The sequence below is a fragment of the Perca fluviatilis genome, chromosome 6 (genome assembly GCF_010015445.1).
Source record: "Perca fluviatilis chromosome 6, GENO_Pfluv_1.0, whole genome shotgun sequence".
Classification (NCBI taxonomy): domain Eukaryota; kingdom Metazoa; phylum Chordata; class Actinopteri; order Perciformes; family Percidae; genus Perca; species Perca fluviatilis.
This window is the reverse complement of record NC_053117.1, coordinates 34,020,613-34,036,317: the sequence shown is the minus strand read 5'-3', so window position 1 is coordinate 34,036,317 and position 15,705 is coordinate 34,020,613. Positions and strand designations below refer to the sequence as shown.

General features: G+C 39.9%; 1 protein-coding gene across 1 annotated transcript in view; it reads left to right on the top strand.

Annotated features, from left to right (window-relative positions):
• The window catches only part of fras1 (Fraser extracellular matrix complex subunit 1), a 266,280-nt gene that overhangs the window by 109,563 nt on the left and 141,012 nt on the right, over positions 1-15,705 (top strand). Inside the window, 2 exon segments of the mRNA XM_039804033.1 lie at positions 3,915-4,058; positions 8,619-8,765. Of these exon segments, the coding sequence (XP_039659967.1) occupies positions 3,915-4,058; positions 8,619-8,765 (291 nt within the window).

Below are 15,705 nucleotides of genomic sequence, written 5' to 3'. Positions count from 1 at the left end.
CTTTTTGCTTTTTGCTGGCAGGTTTCTCTATAGAGCTCCCCCTACAGCTTCGGAATAGATATTTGGCAGCTCCTATGTTTACTTGTGTCTGACTCTTCGCTCGGTCAGTCTGCCGTTTCCTCTTTCTCTGTTCCTCCGACAATGCTTTCCGAGCTTTCTGCTTCTTTTTAGCCGGCTCAGCCATGACGATAGTGTGAAAAACTCCATCACTACCTTGTTAGCCGGTTCCTGAATGGGCGTATATGTGCAGCGCCGTGAAGCAATTCGTTACATCGCGAGACCTGATATCACGCGATGCTTCCTGACCCTGAGGCCGGCGGCTCGCTGGCCAAAAGTTGCAAGGATGGTTTTTCCGGGGAAAAAAGTCATATAACCTTTCCAATGACTCCAAAGCTGTTCAGTTAAGGTAAATTAAGCTAAAAAAACTGCATAGTTCCCCTTTTAGTAAAATCGGAGTACTTCCTTCACCACTGAAGCTACAATACATAAGCGACGTCACACTTTCTCCCAGGAGTAGTCCTCTTTTCTTTTCTTTTTTTGTTTTGTTAGAAGCTTCATAAATAACTGAAGTTCTTCTTTGTCAGAGGTTGGACTGTTTTTAGTTTAACTTTCAGTGTTATTCCCTGGAGGGATTCTGAGATGTTTGATAAATACAGGGCCCAGAGTGCCTAAAATGTGTGCACACACACACACACACACACACACACACATACATTGTTTTTAGTCTAGCACACTTAATTCCTTCTCCATTATTTTATAATTTTTAATCAACAAAGTTTGGACATATTGAATGGATTTAGTCCTATGTATCTGTTTTATTGTCTCAAATAAAGAGTGACATGATTGCAAATTTGGTAGCACACTGAATTGGTGAAATACTGAATGGTGCAGTGCCTTTTTTTTACTGGGATTCAGGGTGTTAAACTACCTTGAATCACCAGCTAACTGCTGGTAAAGGTTGGCTGTGGTTGGTAAGTTGGCTACAGTACTGTGGGAGGTCAGGTGTGTGCTAACAGTCAAGCTTGCAAGTGTTTTGTTTATCCTATACATTTCTAACGACGCTGTGTGACACAATAACAACATCTCTGCCACCTATTAACACATCTGCAGTTTCACACAGAATAATGTTTCTCATCAGGTATTTGTCATAATGAGGTGGAGCTGTGCAGTTAATCGTGCCTGGATCCAGACCTCTGGATCAGTTGTTTTCACACAACTTTGCTGTTAATCACAGCTGCAGTTTTTAATTTTGTGCTTCAGGGATTCTGGCTCGCTATGCTCGTGAGGAAATTAAAGTACAGTGTGCATGCGTCAAGGCAGCCTTCTGTAAACAACGGCTTGTAGCAAAGCGTGTGATTGCTTAACTTGCGCTGTAAATGTGTTTTTATCCTCAAGAGGGAAAAATCCAATTCTGGTTCACTCATCAGCTGTCAACGCAAACAAGAAATGATCTTGTAGCTATTCAGGTGGAGTTTTGTATTCAAATATACTCATTTGTTTTCCACTATTTAACATTCAGGAATGAATTGTTTGCACAAAGACCTCAGGATAGACGAGAGACTTCCACAGTGGATCCCAGAATATCTGTAAGAGATTGGTACATTACCGCGAGCTGAAGCGTTGGCCACAGCTGAATAGAGAGATAAACACTTGACTAATATTCATATTAGCCAATTAGCCCGTCAGTGGGCCAGAACATACAGCGTTAAGTATCTCAATCTCACACTTTTCTCACTCTGCTTCCTCCTACCAACATTCTCTTATTTTTGGACACAGCTCCAGTTTTTCTGAGAGAAGACAAGGGAGGTGGTGGCATGAGTGGCAGATGAAAGGAAAATAGATGGGAGAGAAAATGAAGCTGTAAAGGAGAAAGAAGACAGTGAAAGAGAATAACCAGAGGTAGTAGAGTGGGGGAAAAGAGAGATGGAGATACTTAGAACAGTATGTTCTGGCTTACTGACAGTCTTATTGGCCATTAAGGTTAAAGTCTCACCTCCGTCTTTCTCATCTTCTCTTCAACTATTTCTCTTTTTTCCGCTTTATCCCCCTTTATAGTCTCTCTAGTCTTTTCGCCTACAAGTCTTATCCTTTTCTTTTCCGTTCTTTTTTCTCTTCCTTCTTCTCTTCTCATTAATCAGATCCCTTTGTCACATTTTTACAAGCAGCAAGGATTTTATTTACTCAATGCATTCACATAATGAACGGAGCAATCGCAGTGCAATCGTGTGCAAGCAGCTGCATATTGTTAGCCAAGAGGCTTCACGCATCCGCTTGTTCTGCCATGCAGATATATATGCTAGTATATTTTAGATTTTGAACAGCCAGTACATTTCGAAAAAAGAACCTAGAGGATATCCAAGACCTTGACAGATGGGTCACTCTTCAAACTTGTTTCATACATTAATTGTACTTAAGGATACATTTCAGCTGCTTTTCTTCGTTGTAGACTAGAAGAAAATGGACTGTTTACGCCTTCACAACGCTCCTTAGTTGGCAAATATAAAAACAAACCCAGCACGTATAACGTTTTCAGGTCACAAGTGCACTGACTTAGTTATGGAACGTCATGAAAAAGTTAATGCAGTTTAAAATAATCTCAACACTATGAGATGCTCACCCATAGTGTTGTAATAAAAGAAAATCATATTGACTTGTTTCTTATAACTCGACCTACAGCATGTAGACCTACAGTAGGTATTACACTGATGAGAAGTCAGAGGAAAGTCCCGGCAGGATTGTCATTAGGCCCTTGTTGCGCTGCTACATCTGAAATACGTCTAAGCTGGTGCCTTGTAGACAGTGGTGGAAGGTACCTAAATTAATTTACTCAAGTACAGTATTAGTACAATTTTCAGGTTCCTGTACTTTACTTGAGTATTTCCATCTTCTGCTACTTCATACTTCTACATCACTGGAAGCAAATATTGTACTTTTTATTCCACTACATTTCCATGATAACATTAGTTACTTTGCATCCATCAGTCCTTATAATCCAATAATATAATATATATTATTCTGAAATGGACCAGTCTGCATAATGAGTACTTTTACTTTTGGTACTTTAAGTATATTTTGATGCTAATAGTTTTTCACTGGGGTATTGCTACTTTTACTTAATTAAAAGTTCTGAATACTTCTTTCACCACTGCTTCTAGATCGTATGTAATGTCAACATAGTAGTTATTGCTAAGTGTATTTTAGCAGTAAAGAAGCAGCTTTCCAGATGCAGTACTGAAGATGACTTTTAAGTGCAGTTGGTCAACACATTAAAGAAACAAGCTTGTCTTCATAAGTTGTTGGTAAAACGTTGGACCAACTGGGAACCAGTGTGGGCAGGGAAAGCACTTAAACACATCATAACAAAATGCACCAGTGCAGTTGTTGGCAGACAGTGGAAGGCTGAAAAACTCCCCATAGGGCACATTTTGCATAGTGAAACTTCTCTACCACCACTAACGCAGTCTGACTGTAGAACCAAATGTACTGGATGGAATTTGTTAAAACATTTAATTTTGTGTGTGTGTGTGTGTGTGTGTGTGTGTGTGTGTGTGTGTGTGTGTGTGTGTGTGTGTGTGTGTGTGTGTGTGTGTGGAGGGGGGGGGGGTTTAGAAAGTCAAATCTGTCTGCCTCTGCTAACTGAGTTTCAGTGCAGAACCAAATCTGATCTGATTGGCATGAAATGAAATGTCAAAGTGTGTGTGTGTCATTGAGTAAGTGAGAGAGACTTAAAGTGCCACCAACAGTGTCTGTCCAGATGTATAGAATAAAATTTGCATGATATTGGTTGTGTGTGTGTGTGTTGCATTTATGACCTTTTGTTTCATCCAGTATCCAGATTTCTGCTGTCGATGCAAACATATTGTATTACATTTTTCAAATGTGTAAATGATATAAATGACATGTGTGTTTTCCAGTCCAGTGCCATACAGACTGCCTGTCGTGCTCGGGGACTCCAGACCAATGTGAGAGCTGCAGGGACCCAAAGGCCTTCCTCCATCTTGGCCGCTGTCTGTCCGTCTGTCCAGCTGGCTACTACGCCGACGGACCAGTATGTGCAGGTAGGACCATCTTTTAAAAAATATATCAAAATAGCTCCTTAAAACTGTTCCTTATCTTGCCATTATCTCACTTTTACACTGCAGACAATGCTATTTGCAAGTAAACTACCATGCTGGTATAATACACCAGTGCACAGTTTCTCACAATTAGTAGGTAATAAATGTCTTGTCCTTTGTTGTTTTCAGTAAAGGATGATATCAGGGCTTGACATCAAACTTTTTGAGGCACTTGTCCTTCGGACAAGTACATTTACGTTTCACTTGTCCATGCATAAAAGTCACTTGTCCGGGTAAAGATTCATCATTTTATAAAAAAATTGTGTTTTGCTAATGCAGAATTTGAACAAACCGTTGAAAGCATCCAAACACTATCAACATTAATACAATTCTGTTGAAACTGTAGAAACAAACGTGCCCCAACAATAGATTTCCCATTCAACAAGAAAAAAGGATCTCCAGACTCCATAATACAAAGTAATATGTTGCAGCGGTGTGGGGCAGAAGTTAATATATTGAGATTCTAAGTCAATATTTTAAAGTTTGCTTACTTTCAGATTCCTAGTCAATATTCCAAGTTACTTAGTCAATATAATGATATACTAAGTCGATACTTTGAGATATTGAGTCACTATATTGAGATTGTAAGTCAATATTTTAAATGTTTTTAGGTTTGAGATTCTTTGTCAATATTCAGAGTTACTAAGTCAATATATTGAGATAATAAGTCAATATTTTGAGATAAATCAATATATTGAGATACTGAACAATATAGTGAGATATTAAGTCAATATTGAGATACTAAGTCAATATTTTGAGATAAATTAATATATTGAGATTCTTAGTTTATATTCTGAGATACTAAGTCAATATTTTGACCAGAGGTAGTGGTGACTACGGCTTGTTTATTGCTAAGGCAAAATTAAATGATTTATTAAAAATGTAACAACAATAACTTATTTCACCAGTAAGTTCCTGTTAAACGACAAAACAACCACTGGATAGGAAAAGGGTATTTTACAACAACTTTGAATGCGCAACGCGCTGGCGCGGCGAATTTCAAGTGAAACGCAACATCTGTGTTTTTCCGACAACAGCAGCGGCACACTGTCATATGTTCCTCTCCAGTGAAATACAGACACACTTTTACACCGTTTAGCTGTCAGCATTTTAACTGTTTAGCTAGTCCAGCTGCTAGCTAACGCTAGGCTAACGTTACTTGCTGTTGAGTGTAGTGTTAACTAGCGTAACATGCGGCGATGTTTTCGGAGCATCCGAGAGAAGCGCAGGCATTTCAGTGGCACCGCGTTGCAATTCGGTCCGGTAGATAACGGTCGTTAAGGCACCGGTGCCGTATTAGCACCGAGTCTCTCCTTTTCTGTCAACGATGTGGCGAGGAGGTAACGTTAAGGCGGAGTTAACAAGCTAACGTTAGCTAACTAACACCGGCAGGTTCACCGTGCTTTCATGCTGCATTGCTTACAGCAGAACGAGCCTGAAAACGGGGGGCGGGTCTAACGTTAGCGGTCCGCTGACCGGGATTGCGGGGGAAAGAAATTATCGTTTCAAATCAGTAAAATAGACGTAATGAGTGGCACATGACGTGAACTAACATGGCATTTTAGTTTGTTTGAGTTTTAACTTGTCCAGTGGGACAAGTAAATTTCTCTTCCACTTGTCCTACAAAAAATCCACTTGTCCCGGACAAGCGGACAAGCCTTAATGTCGAGCCTTGGATATTGTAAGGCACTTTACAATAGACGAAAGTCTGCCCCCTCTCCTTCCCCTTATAAAACATGTAGCTTGTTGCTACATGTAGCATGTTGATTGATGTCCAGTGCACACAACTCATCTCGTGGACAGTGCTAGCTTGCTATTCTGTGCCCGAGTTAGCATCCACAACCCATAATAATTGCCTTTACTGATTATGTACCTGCCGAAGTTAAGTAAAGTTCCAAAACGGAAAAATTCCTTTTTGTCTAAAGTAATTTCCTCTATCGCGCATCATTTTAGCATCGGTGAGAAAACAACGGAAATAAAGAAATATAACCTTTTGAAGGAGCACAATAAATCTTTTTAACCTGCAGTTTGCTTAACAATGTACACACCTGAGAATCATAACTTCAACTCAGAACACACAGAAGTCAATGATGATAACAAATTGCTTGAGCAACTATCTCTGATGTCCATCGCGGATAAGCTGAAGTAGCTCCCAATAAATTCAGATTTCTGTTATTATATTTTATATTTTTATGGTGACCCTGTGGAAGCTCTAGAGATATTCCTTGTGGTTCACACAGCAAACTTTGGGAATCAGGTTTCGTGTCTCTCAACTATATACCATAGTACTTGAACTAGTACCTGTACTCTCTGGTAGCTGTAAAGAAAGAAAAGTTAGCATTTTATGAAATAGAAAGTTTCAAAAACATAGGACTGCAACAGCGTCTCTGTGTAAGTGTGTGTGCTTGTATCTATATTGAATTTATGTAGGATTTCCTGCTCATCCTCTATTCATGCAGGAATGTGTTTGAGCTTGTCGCGGTCTCGCTTGCCCGACTCAAAACCAGCCACACCACCTTGACCGAGCATTGACCTGCGACAGCCGTAATCTTCTTAGCATTTTACTGCATTGAATTCCTAACACCCCATTGAACTGTTTTCCTGGTGAGCCAGGCATTGACCGCCCACAGATATTCATGACATTTTAAACACCAAACGCACCGTCGTCTTAAAGCTATCAGGCACAGATAAAGGTATTAACTTTGAAGCCTAGCTTCAAATGCGAACGGCTGAATTTTTAACAGCCTTTCCACAGAAATATAAAGAGGGATACAAGGGTCCTCAATATATGCATTGTGTACAGATGTAGCCAGTGTTCTAATAACTTTATTAAACCAGGAAAGTGCCTTACTGAGTTTAAAAATATTATTCAACAGGCCAAGATAGCAGCAGCCCAATAAAACACAGACGTATACAAAACATAAAATGCTGACTTAAATTTGATAAAATATGAAGATAATAGTCAAAGATCATGATGACTATCTGCTTATTGTACTTGACAAAAAATATGTTGATATTACAGGATTTTGGAAAACCTGCATTGCTTTAATGACATTTCATGGCAATAAACGAATGTACTTTTAGTTAGTTACTTCCATTACTGACAAAACCTAGAGAGTGATCAGTAGTCTGAAACATGCTCAGTCTCCCTCTGTCAATTCCACCCAGCCTCATTTCTATATTTTTGACTTAGTGCATGTGGGTGACAGAAAATAATGCTGCAAGCCTGAATATGCATTGTTGATAAAATCGTTTTTGTATTTTCCCTTCTCCTCCTTTTCTCTCAGACTTCTTTTCATCTTCCTTGACATCTCATTCTCTTTTTGCCTTGAGTCTGTCAATCTCACAATCTCTTTTTTTCCCGAATCTGTTGTTGTCCTTCTCTCCATCTTCATCCTAACCACAATCTATCTTTCCTCAGTTGTCAAAGCTCCTCTTCCTCCCCTCTCGCTCTTCTTTCCTCCTGCTATCTGTGTAAGTGGATGTCTGGGAGGTTTTAAAGGGATTTAGTTACTTTTTTTTCTCTCTAATCTCGAGATTTCTCATTAGATGCTTTTTACTCTTCAATCTTGAAATTTCTCATTAGAGCAAGAACATTTGAAGTCTCCTCATTGTGCTTTCTCTCCCGTCCTTTATGCACCCGTTTCATTTTTATGTTTGTGGAGATGTCTGTAAATAGATTACATTTCACCAAACCATGTCTAGCTGCCAAACTGAAAGATCTTTAAGAGTAAATAGGGTGTGTATAATCAGAATATTTGGATGAAACAATGCTTTCCTCATTTCTTTGCGTAATATATTTCATTCATTCGACTGGCATATCACCTTTTTTATTATAAACTAAATTAAATCTGTAAAACTTCTTTGCTGCGTGGCCGAGTTGGTTCAGTGGTAGAGCAGGCGCACATGTACTGAGAGGTTTATGCCTTGGTGCGGGGGTCCAGGGTTCGAATCCGACCTGTGACGATTTCCTGCATGTCTCTCCCCTTTCTCACCTAGCTGCCCTGTCAAAATTAAAGGCAGAAAAGCCCCAAAAGAAATACTCCTTTGCTGCTCTACATTTTAAAGCAATGTTTTTACCACATTTACCGAATGTTGCTGCTCTTTTAGTCCTGATGTTGTTACACTCTTGTGCGTATTTGCATTGCAAAGAGTTCATTCACGTTTTGCTTTCCCACTTTTTTTTAATGTGGACATTTTCCTTAAATGTGTGCAAAATTTGGGTTGAAATGCACATTGGGTTTTCTTCTGGGACCTCCAGTTTCCCTTTACAGTTTCAGAGCGACTAGAGACACCCACAGGTTTGAATACTTTACGGGGGTCACCTTTAATGAACTGCACATCCAGATTCTCTGGTTTCTTTGTCTTCCACCACGAGTGGACTAAGCTACAACTGTCAGTCCTGAAGGAAGCTCAGAGGAATAGGAAGAGCAAATTCATTTTTGAAGTGACTGACTCTTTCTCTCTCCCCCTCTACCCCTCTCTCCCTCTCCTCCTCCACAGCCTGCCAGTCATCCTGTGCCACCTGTTCCAGCAGGTGGGACTGCCAGTCCTGTGGCTCCCAGCTGCCCCTGCTGAGCACTGATAGCGGCGAGTGCCTGTCTTCCTGTCCTCCTGGTTCCTACCGGCACGACAACACACACTGTCGCCGTGAGTATCACAGGATGTCAGGTCACTTGCCTTCTGGATGCCAGTGTCAAGGTCAGAATGGTGGTTTGGCTCAGATTTAACCACTAACAAGGTGCATAAAATGGGAAAGTAACAACAGGGAAAAGTCCTGAGAAAGTCTAGCTTATTGTCGAATGTTTTCATTACTCTGAAAACTTTGCTAAATTTGGGTAGAGATTAATGACACTAGGTTCAGATGACAGACACATTTCATTCAGTTTTTCTTAATTTGAAGACTGAGAAATCTAAATATGTATATACATCTATGAAGCCAGATGGATAAGTTCTGCATACTTTCCCTCTCTCTATTTTTCTATTCTTTTTTTTTACTCCAAATGTTTTTTATGCGCGCTACTCTACTTCCGTTATCTAATCCCATACTTTTGGGACACAACAATTGGCCTTATATCAAATATCAAACTCTTGGCAGTAGGGCAGAAAGTGCATCCACAGTTCAGCAAACAAGAAGATTAAAGATAAACTCTGTGTGACTTGTTTTCAGTAGATGAGTTCAGGATAATTTTGAGGGGATGTTCCGACTGAATATTTTACGAAGTGATGAAGTATTGCGCTCTCCCCGGGGTTTAAGTATTACTGTTTCAGTGTTGTGGCTTTGCTGACTGTAAGTCCTAGGAAGTCCTTTTTATTGCATGCTTGCTGAACTGTTACTGAACTTCGGCTCTATCTCCCCGACAGAATTGTTTAAAAAAGAGTTAGGATTTGCTGTCTTTTGCAGCGGAAAGAGAGAGTGCTTAAAATTTATACCGCTTTTGGTGTCGCCACACAAAGTCTTTCCAAAGTAACATTGTGAAAACCAATTAGCGCTTGAAAATTGATTTGGAATTGGAAATTAAATGGACTTTTAAATCCCAGAGTCTTATATGGCTTTTGGCTTAACTTTTCAGTTCTATTGTTATTTCACTCAACTGAAGCCGAGTGTGTTTTATTATCATTACTGCTTCATTAAGCTCTCAGCCTCCTGTCAATCACTTGAGACCCACAGGACAATAACAGAAACTCTTGCCAGGAAATAATTCCTTTAAAAAAACCAAAAGGCTGCATTGTCAAATCCACCTCTTATTTATTTAGGGGGGGGTAAGTCCGTTGAGTCACAGCAGCTCATTTTAAGCTATGTTTGAAGCACAACTTGTATATTTTAAAAACCAAGTGAAGATTATAAACCAGGGGGTGCAGCGGTGACACAGGAGCAAAACATTCTACCACCAGTGCAGATCACTGGGTTCTACTCTCAGCACCAACACCTCTGATTGGCTTCAAAGGAAAACAGTTGACTGTTTTGCAAGTGGTAAGCTGCTGAATGCAGAATCAACTTGGTTGGTTGGTCATTTACAACCTCCCAGTCAGTCATGGGATCCTGATGAATCTCCTTACTCTTACTGTAGTCGAAAAGAAGTGAATGTTGACCTCATGTGTATTAGGACAAAAGGATAACACAAAGTGAATTCCATACATCAACATTATGAAATGATTGGTAGAAATGTTCACCACTCATACTAGACAGTATAAAATACTGTATCAATATTTGGCTTCCAGTGTCAAAACTGCCAATTCATGTTGGTTGTGTCTTAGTTTGTCCAATCTACCAACACTTAAATAAATAGCAAAATCATCGTCATACGGTAGCCGGTGGGTTGCGAGATTGCATTTCGGCCAATGCATTCTGTCTCTTTTGCTCTACAAATTAACTGTGTACCTGCACGCAACCAAAGTCCACTCAAAAGTGATTGGTCAATACTACTCGGACTACAAACAGAAACCTGACGTTTCCAATACCAAAATCTTGTCCTGTTGCCTACAGATTCTGCATCTAACTGTTAACATGGAATAAAATGAGAAATTGTCACGTCTGATGCTTATTTTTGTTCCCAAAGCTACACGTCTGTCAGCTTGGGCTGATATTGATCCTGGCATAACTGTGATGCAAATGTAAGTGTGACTTAAGTGACTGATTGTTACCAGCATTTAAGTGCTTTCTATATTAAATCAAATTTCTCATTGTGTAGGGTTTTAAAGACCAAACCAAAGGAGAACTAAACTAGACACAGACACAATTTAAATACTACAGCTTACAAAAACACATGCATTCTTGTTTTACAGTATAACCTACAGGAATTGCTGCAGTCTTAAAGGTGGATAAAAGCAAGAAGGGAGGCTAGATCCCACTGTATACAGTGCTAAAGCAGGATAAATTCACAATGAGTGCCGTCTACATTGGCTGTTACTTAACCAATCTACCTTAAAGGTCTCCCAGCGTTGGAAAGCCTGGACCAATAAATAAAACTTGTGGCTCAGTAAGCTAAACCCCTGTGGGCATGCTAATGTACTCTGAACAGTTTAGCCAAGCGCCTCCATCGGGTGGGGAAGACCTGCTGTTACTCCTGGGGATGATGGGTAGAAATAGAATGAGAGAGAGAGAGGGGAGGGAGTGGGCGAGAAAGCAGAGAGTAACCCCAATGTGATTACAGTCTGGTTCTGAGGCTCAGTTTCACACCTTAATGAATATAGGATTGAAATCCCAGACCACCCACTGCACAGCCTTAAACAGAATACACATTGTAGAAGCAAGCTTTGCTTTATCTTGCCTCCACCCACCCAGCTTTGTGTACTGTATTCAGTGCAAGCTATTGTACAAACTCATCTTGGAAATCCCACTTCATACATTTATGCTGCCTCTGTCCCGCTTTGGTGCCACGTACACTGGCAGCATCCATTGTAAAATTCCCTTCTCATGCATTAATCCAACATCTACCGTGCATTAATACTGCATATATTTCATTCTCAAATGTTGCACAGTGAAAGCAAATTAAACAGCGGCAGCTGTTGTGCAAGAAACCCCCTTGTATTTATCATGCATCTATCCAGGTTTAGTAATGCAGAAATACTTTCTTTTCACAACACAAACCCCTTGTGGGCCTCAGCTAACTAGTCAGCAGACCATTTCTGTTAACCTTCAACTGGCTTTAATGGGAGCGAAGCCCCTTGGTTTCTCCCAAAGTGTTTCTCCTGGGGTAGGAGAAAAAGAGCTGCAGTGGAACATGGGACTCACATTCACTGTAAGTGTCAATCAGGAGGTGCTATTCGGGTGGATTTAGCCCGAGTGAACTCCTATTCCAACGCTTGTTTATGTGGAAAAAAAGAAGGAAGGAATGGGGGAAGAGGTAGAGGAGATGAGAGCTGACAGCAGTTATTAGCGTTGTTTGGAAGGTGCTACAGACAATTATAGCGGATTGTAGCATTTCTTGGCAGAGGACCGGGACCACCCAGAGCCCAGTGTGTCCCTGGAGGCCTCCGTGTTTTTTTTTGTTAATGCTTCTGGCTCATGGCTGAAGGCTTTACTGCGTCTGCTTGTGCATGTATTCAACGTCAGCTTGTTAATAATTATGGGAGGCGTTGTGCTGAAGATATTATTCTCTCTTCTTTACGTCCTCTCCTTTTTTTTTCTGTCCTCTTTAACCCACTTCTCTGTTTTTCCTCCCGTCTCTAATGGCTCTGTGAGATAGACACAGTTGGCTTGTTGCACAAACTTTTACAGCTCCTGACTGGATGTTCAGTAAGTCAAAGTAAAAGAAAAGAACCAAGGGCCTGTTTTCAGTGTAGAATATGTCTAATACATGAGACTGTTACTAAGCTCCTCATTTTTTAAACACCCCCGTTATGCTCACTTATTCAGATACATAGGCTGGCCTATAGGTTAAAGTTAAAGGAAGTTCAAGGTGGTTATTGTTGGGAACATTTAGCTTTCATTGTTAAAAGAAAGCAATAGATTTGATGTGGACCAAGGTATGTATTTCACCCCGACCTCTCTAACAGGTTTTAGGCTACATAAAGCCCCATTACACTGTGCAATTTCAGACTGTTTCAGATGAAGTCAAAGAAACCTGAATACATTTTTTGTTGTCAATCATAAGCAATGGCCCAAGATCACACTCAGAGACAATTTAAATATCATAAGCGACCAAAGACAGTGTCAAAATGTGTGACCATATTCTGACAATCTGCCTGCTGCTACGACATAATGTAAATGTATCTGCTTTAAACAATAAAAAAAAAAAAAACTGTTTGCAATCTACTCCTCTATTGAATTGTTGTGTCCAAAACAACTCGTAGTTTGCCACATTTTCAGAACATGAGTGGGTGGGTGAAAGTGAGTGGGGAAAGTGAAAGAGCAGTGCTTGTCCCTCCCTCATTACCACCACTGAGGTGCCCTTGAGCAAGGCCCTTAACCCCAACCGCTCCAGTGGAGCTGCTCAGTGGCCAGCAGGTCAGACTGTGGTTGTACTGGGCAGCTTCCAGGTGTGAATCTGTAACTGTGTGAATGTGACAGGTCGTCGTTGCAAATGAGAATTTGTTCTCAATCGACTTACCTGGATAAATAAAGGTAAAAAAATCAATAAAAAACGGCACAGATGAATGACATGAGTTGATGACATGCATCCTTTTTTTCTTCTGTTTACATCGTAATAGTCCGATTCACCAGGCAGTCATCGCATCGTGTAACATGCCTCGAAACTGATAACGTACTGTCTGACACTAATTGTGACCGTCATTTTAGTCTTCAAGTTTATTTTCATTCTTTCTACACTCATAACTACAGTGATTGTGTATTGGGCTCTGAGCAATACCACAACGCTGGTGACCAACTCAATACTGTGCCTGAACACATTTTTGATTAATTTTTTTCCTCAGGTGTATTCACTTCTTCTTCTAAAAAACTGTTCATGTAAAGTTCCACATAAGCCATTGAATATAATAATTTTTAGAATACAATAGAGTTACTGTAAAACTGACCTCTGTTTCATTCTAAAAGGAGTTAGCAGCGAGAATGCTAACCTGTCTTATAAGGCAGATCATAAGCTGCCTTCTGAATTTAGTTTGTCGAGCTTTTCATGCTGACAAACATTTTTATTTCACTCAAAGTATCTTACGTTCTGTGAGATTATATAAAGGCAACCTTCTTTCAAGAACACTATTTTTTACTCCGTATCTCTGAAAATAAACGCTGCTGTTGGCTTTGATGCAACATACATGCAACATATTCATGATGACTTCCACTACTGTTCTATCATGACCTCTCATTCACACTCTCATTCACTGAGAGAGCTATATTCTATTTACTCATTGAACTAGAAAACCTTTTGGCATTGACATTTGCTTTTGTTAGTTATGATTTTTACAGCTCAGATTCTTATAAAGTCTCAAGAAAGCCGTGACAGATTTAATCGATACTAGCTTGATAGTATTTTTTTTCATCCATTACCTGAATTTTGTATTTTAGTTTTGCTGTGAATGTGGCAGTCAGGAGCCGAGCCACGTGAACAGCACAAAAAAAACCGTTGCCTTAGTGGAATAAAATGTGTCCCTCAGTGTGGAGGTCATACAGCCATCATTGAAAGGTTGTTTTTTCTCCTGCGTGCTTTCTGAGCAAATTGTGCAGTTAAGCTTTGAGTTTGGTGAATATATGCAATATTGACCGTATTGTAGTCATAGCCATGTTTTTGTGCTGGTTTGCAGCTTCTCAAATAAAAGTTGAGATATAGGCTTTTTGCTGTCAGTGACCAGGTATCAGAATAACAGAAAAAAAAAAACATTCACATGCAGACCTGATTCCATTTCTGATTCCATTCCAATAATGGGGATTTTCAGAAAAAAAGCTCCCATTTGATCTATTTATTTTACACTTTTCCTCTTCGCAAAGCTGCTTTTTTTCCCCGTGCTCAGTTTAATTGCTGAATCTCTCATCCCATCTCGTTTTATCACTCATGGTTTCAGGGGGGTGTGAACCACCGCAGCACAGTAATCGTGCCCCCGCCCGTCCCCGAAGGACAGGGAGCGAAGATTATCTGCTGCACCGTGTGACTGTGCATTCATCTCAACCTCCCCTGGTTTATGCAGAGTAGGCTTTAGAGGAGGTTTTTGGCAACTGCCCTGCTAGGATTACATTTGTTGATAACTTTGCACTTCAGGCTGCACAGAAAAATAAATTGCTTTCCTGTAAGGGGCAAGGTAAAGGACATGTAATCCCCTTGTTGGCCATAACCATTTTGTGTGTGTGTGTGTGTGTGTGTGTGTGTGTGTGTGTGTGTGTGTGTGTGTGTGTGTGTGTGTGTGTGTGTGTGTGTGTGTGTGTGTGTGTGTGTGTGTGTGTGTGTGTGTGTGTGTGTGTGTGTGTGGAGTGACCCACTCATAAATGTAGTCTTATCTTTTACAGAATGCTTGTAGATGATGCATGTCGTTTTGCTTCATCTGCAGGAAGATTAGTTTAGAAATGTCCAGCATATATATATGGCTGTGGTTGATCAAAATATCTTTGATTGTTTATGAATGATTGAATTTTAAAGACCCTATCTGGATCTTCTGCACACTGAGAAGAAGAAGAAGAGGTCAGCTAGAGAGAGAGACATTGAAATTGAATAGATGGAGAAAAAAAAAAGGCTTGAGAGAAACTCACACAGAGAGAAAGAGAGATGATAAGAAATCCAATGTGAAACTCGAAAAAAGGCCAGAGGGCTGAGGCAAGAAAAAGCCTGTGACAGAGAGAAGAGAGCATCATGGGACAAGAAAGAGAGAGTGTGGTGAGGTGCACTCCACAACTTTTGGGGATAAAAATACAGATCCTGAATTTGTAAATAGTGTAAATAATTTAGATGTCATCATTCTAAATGAAACATGGAACCATTCATATTTACTATCTAATTGTCCTAATAATTACATTGAATTTTCTGTACCTTCTGTAAAAAACAACAACAATGTTATAAATGGAAGAGATTCAAAGGCAACATTAATTTGGCATAAAGCACAGGATAAAAAGGAAAAACTCACTTTTGGATAAAAATCAACAGAGGTATAGTTAATAGCACCCTAGATATATATATTTATGTGCAATCTATATACCACCCTCAAA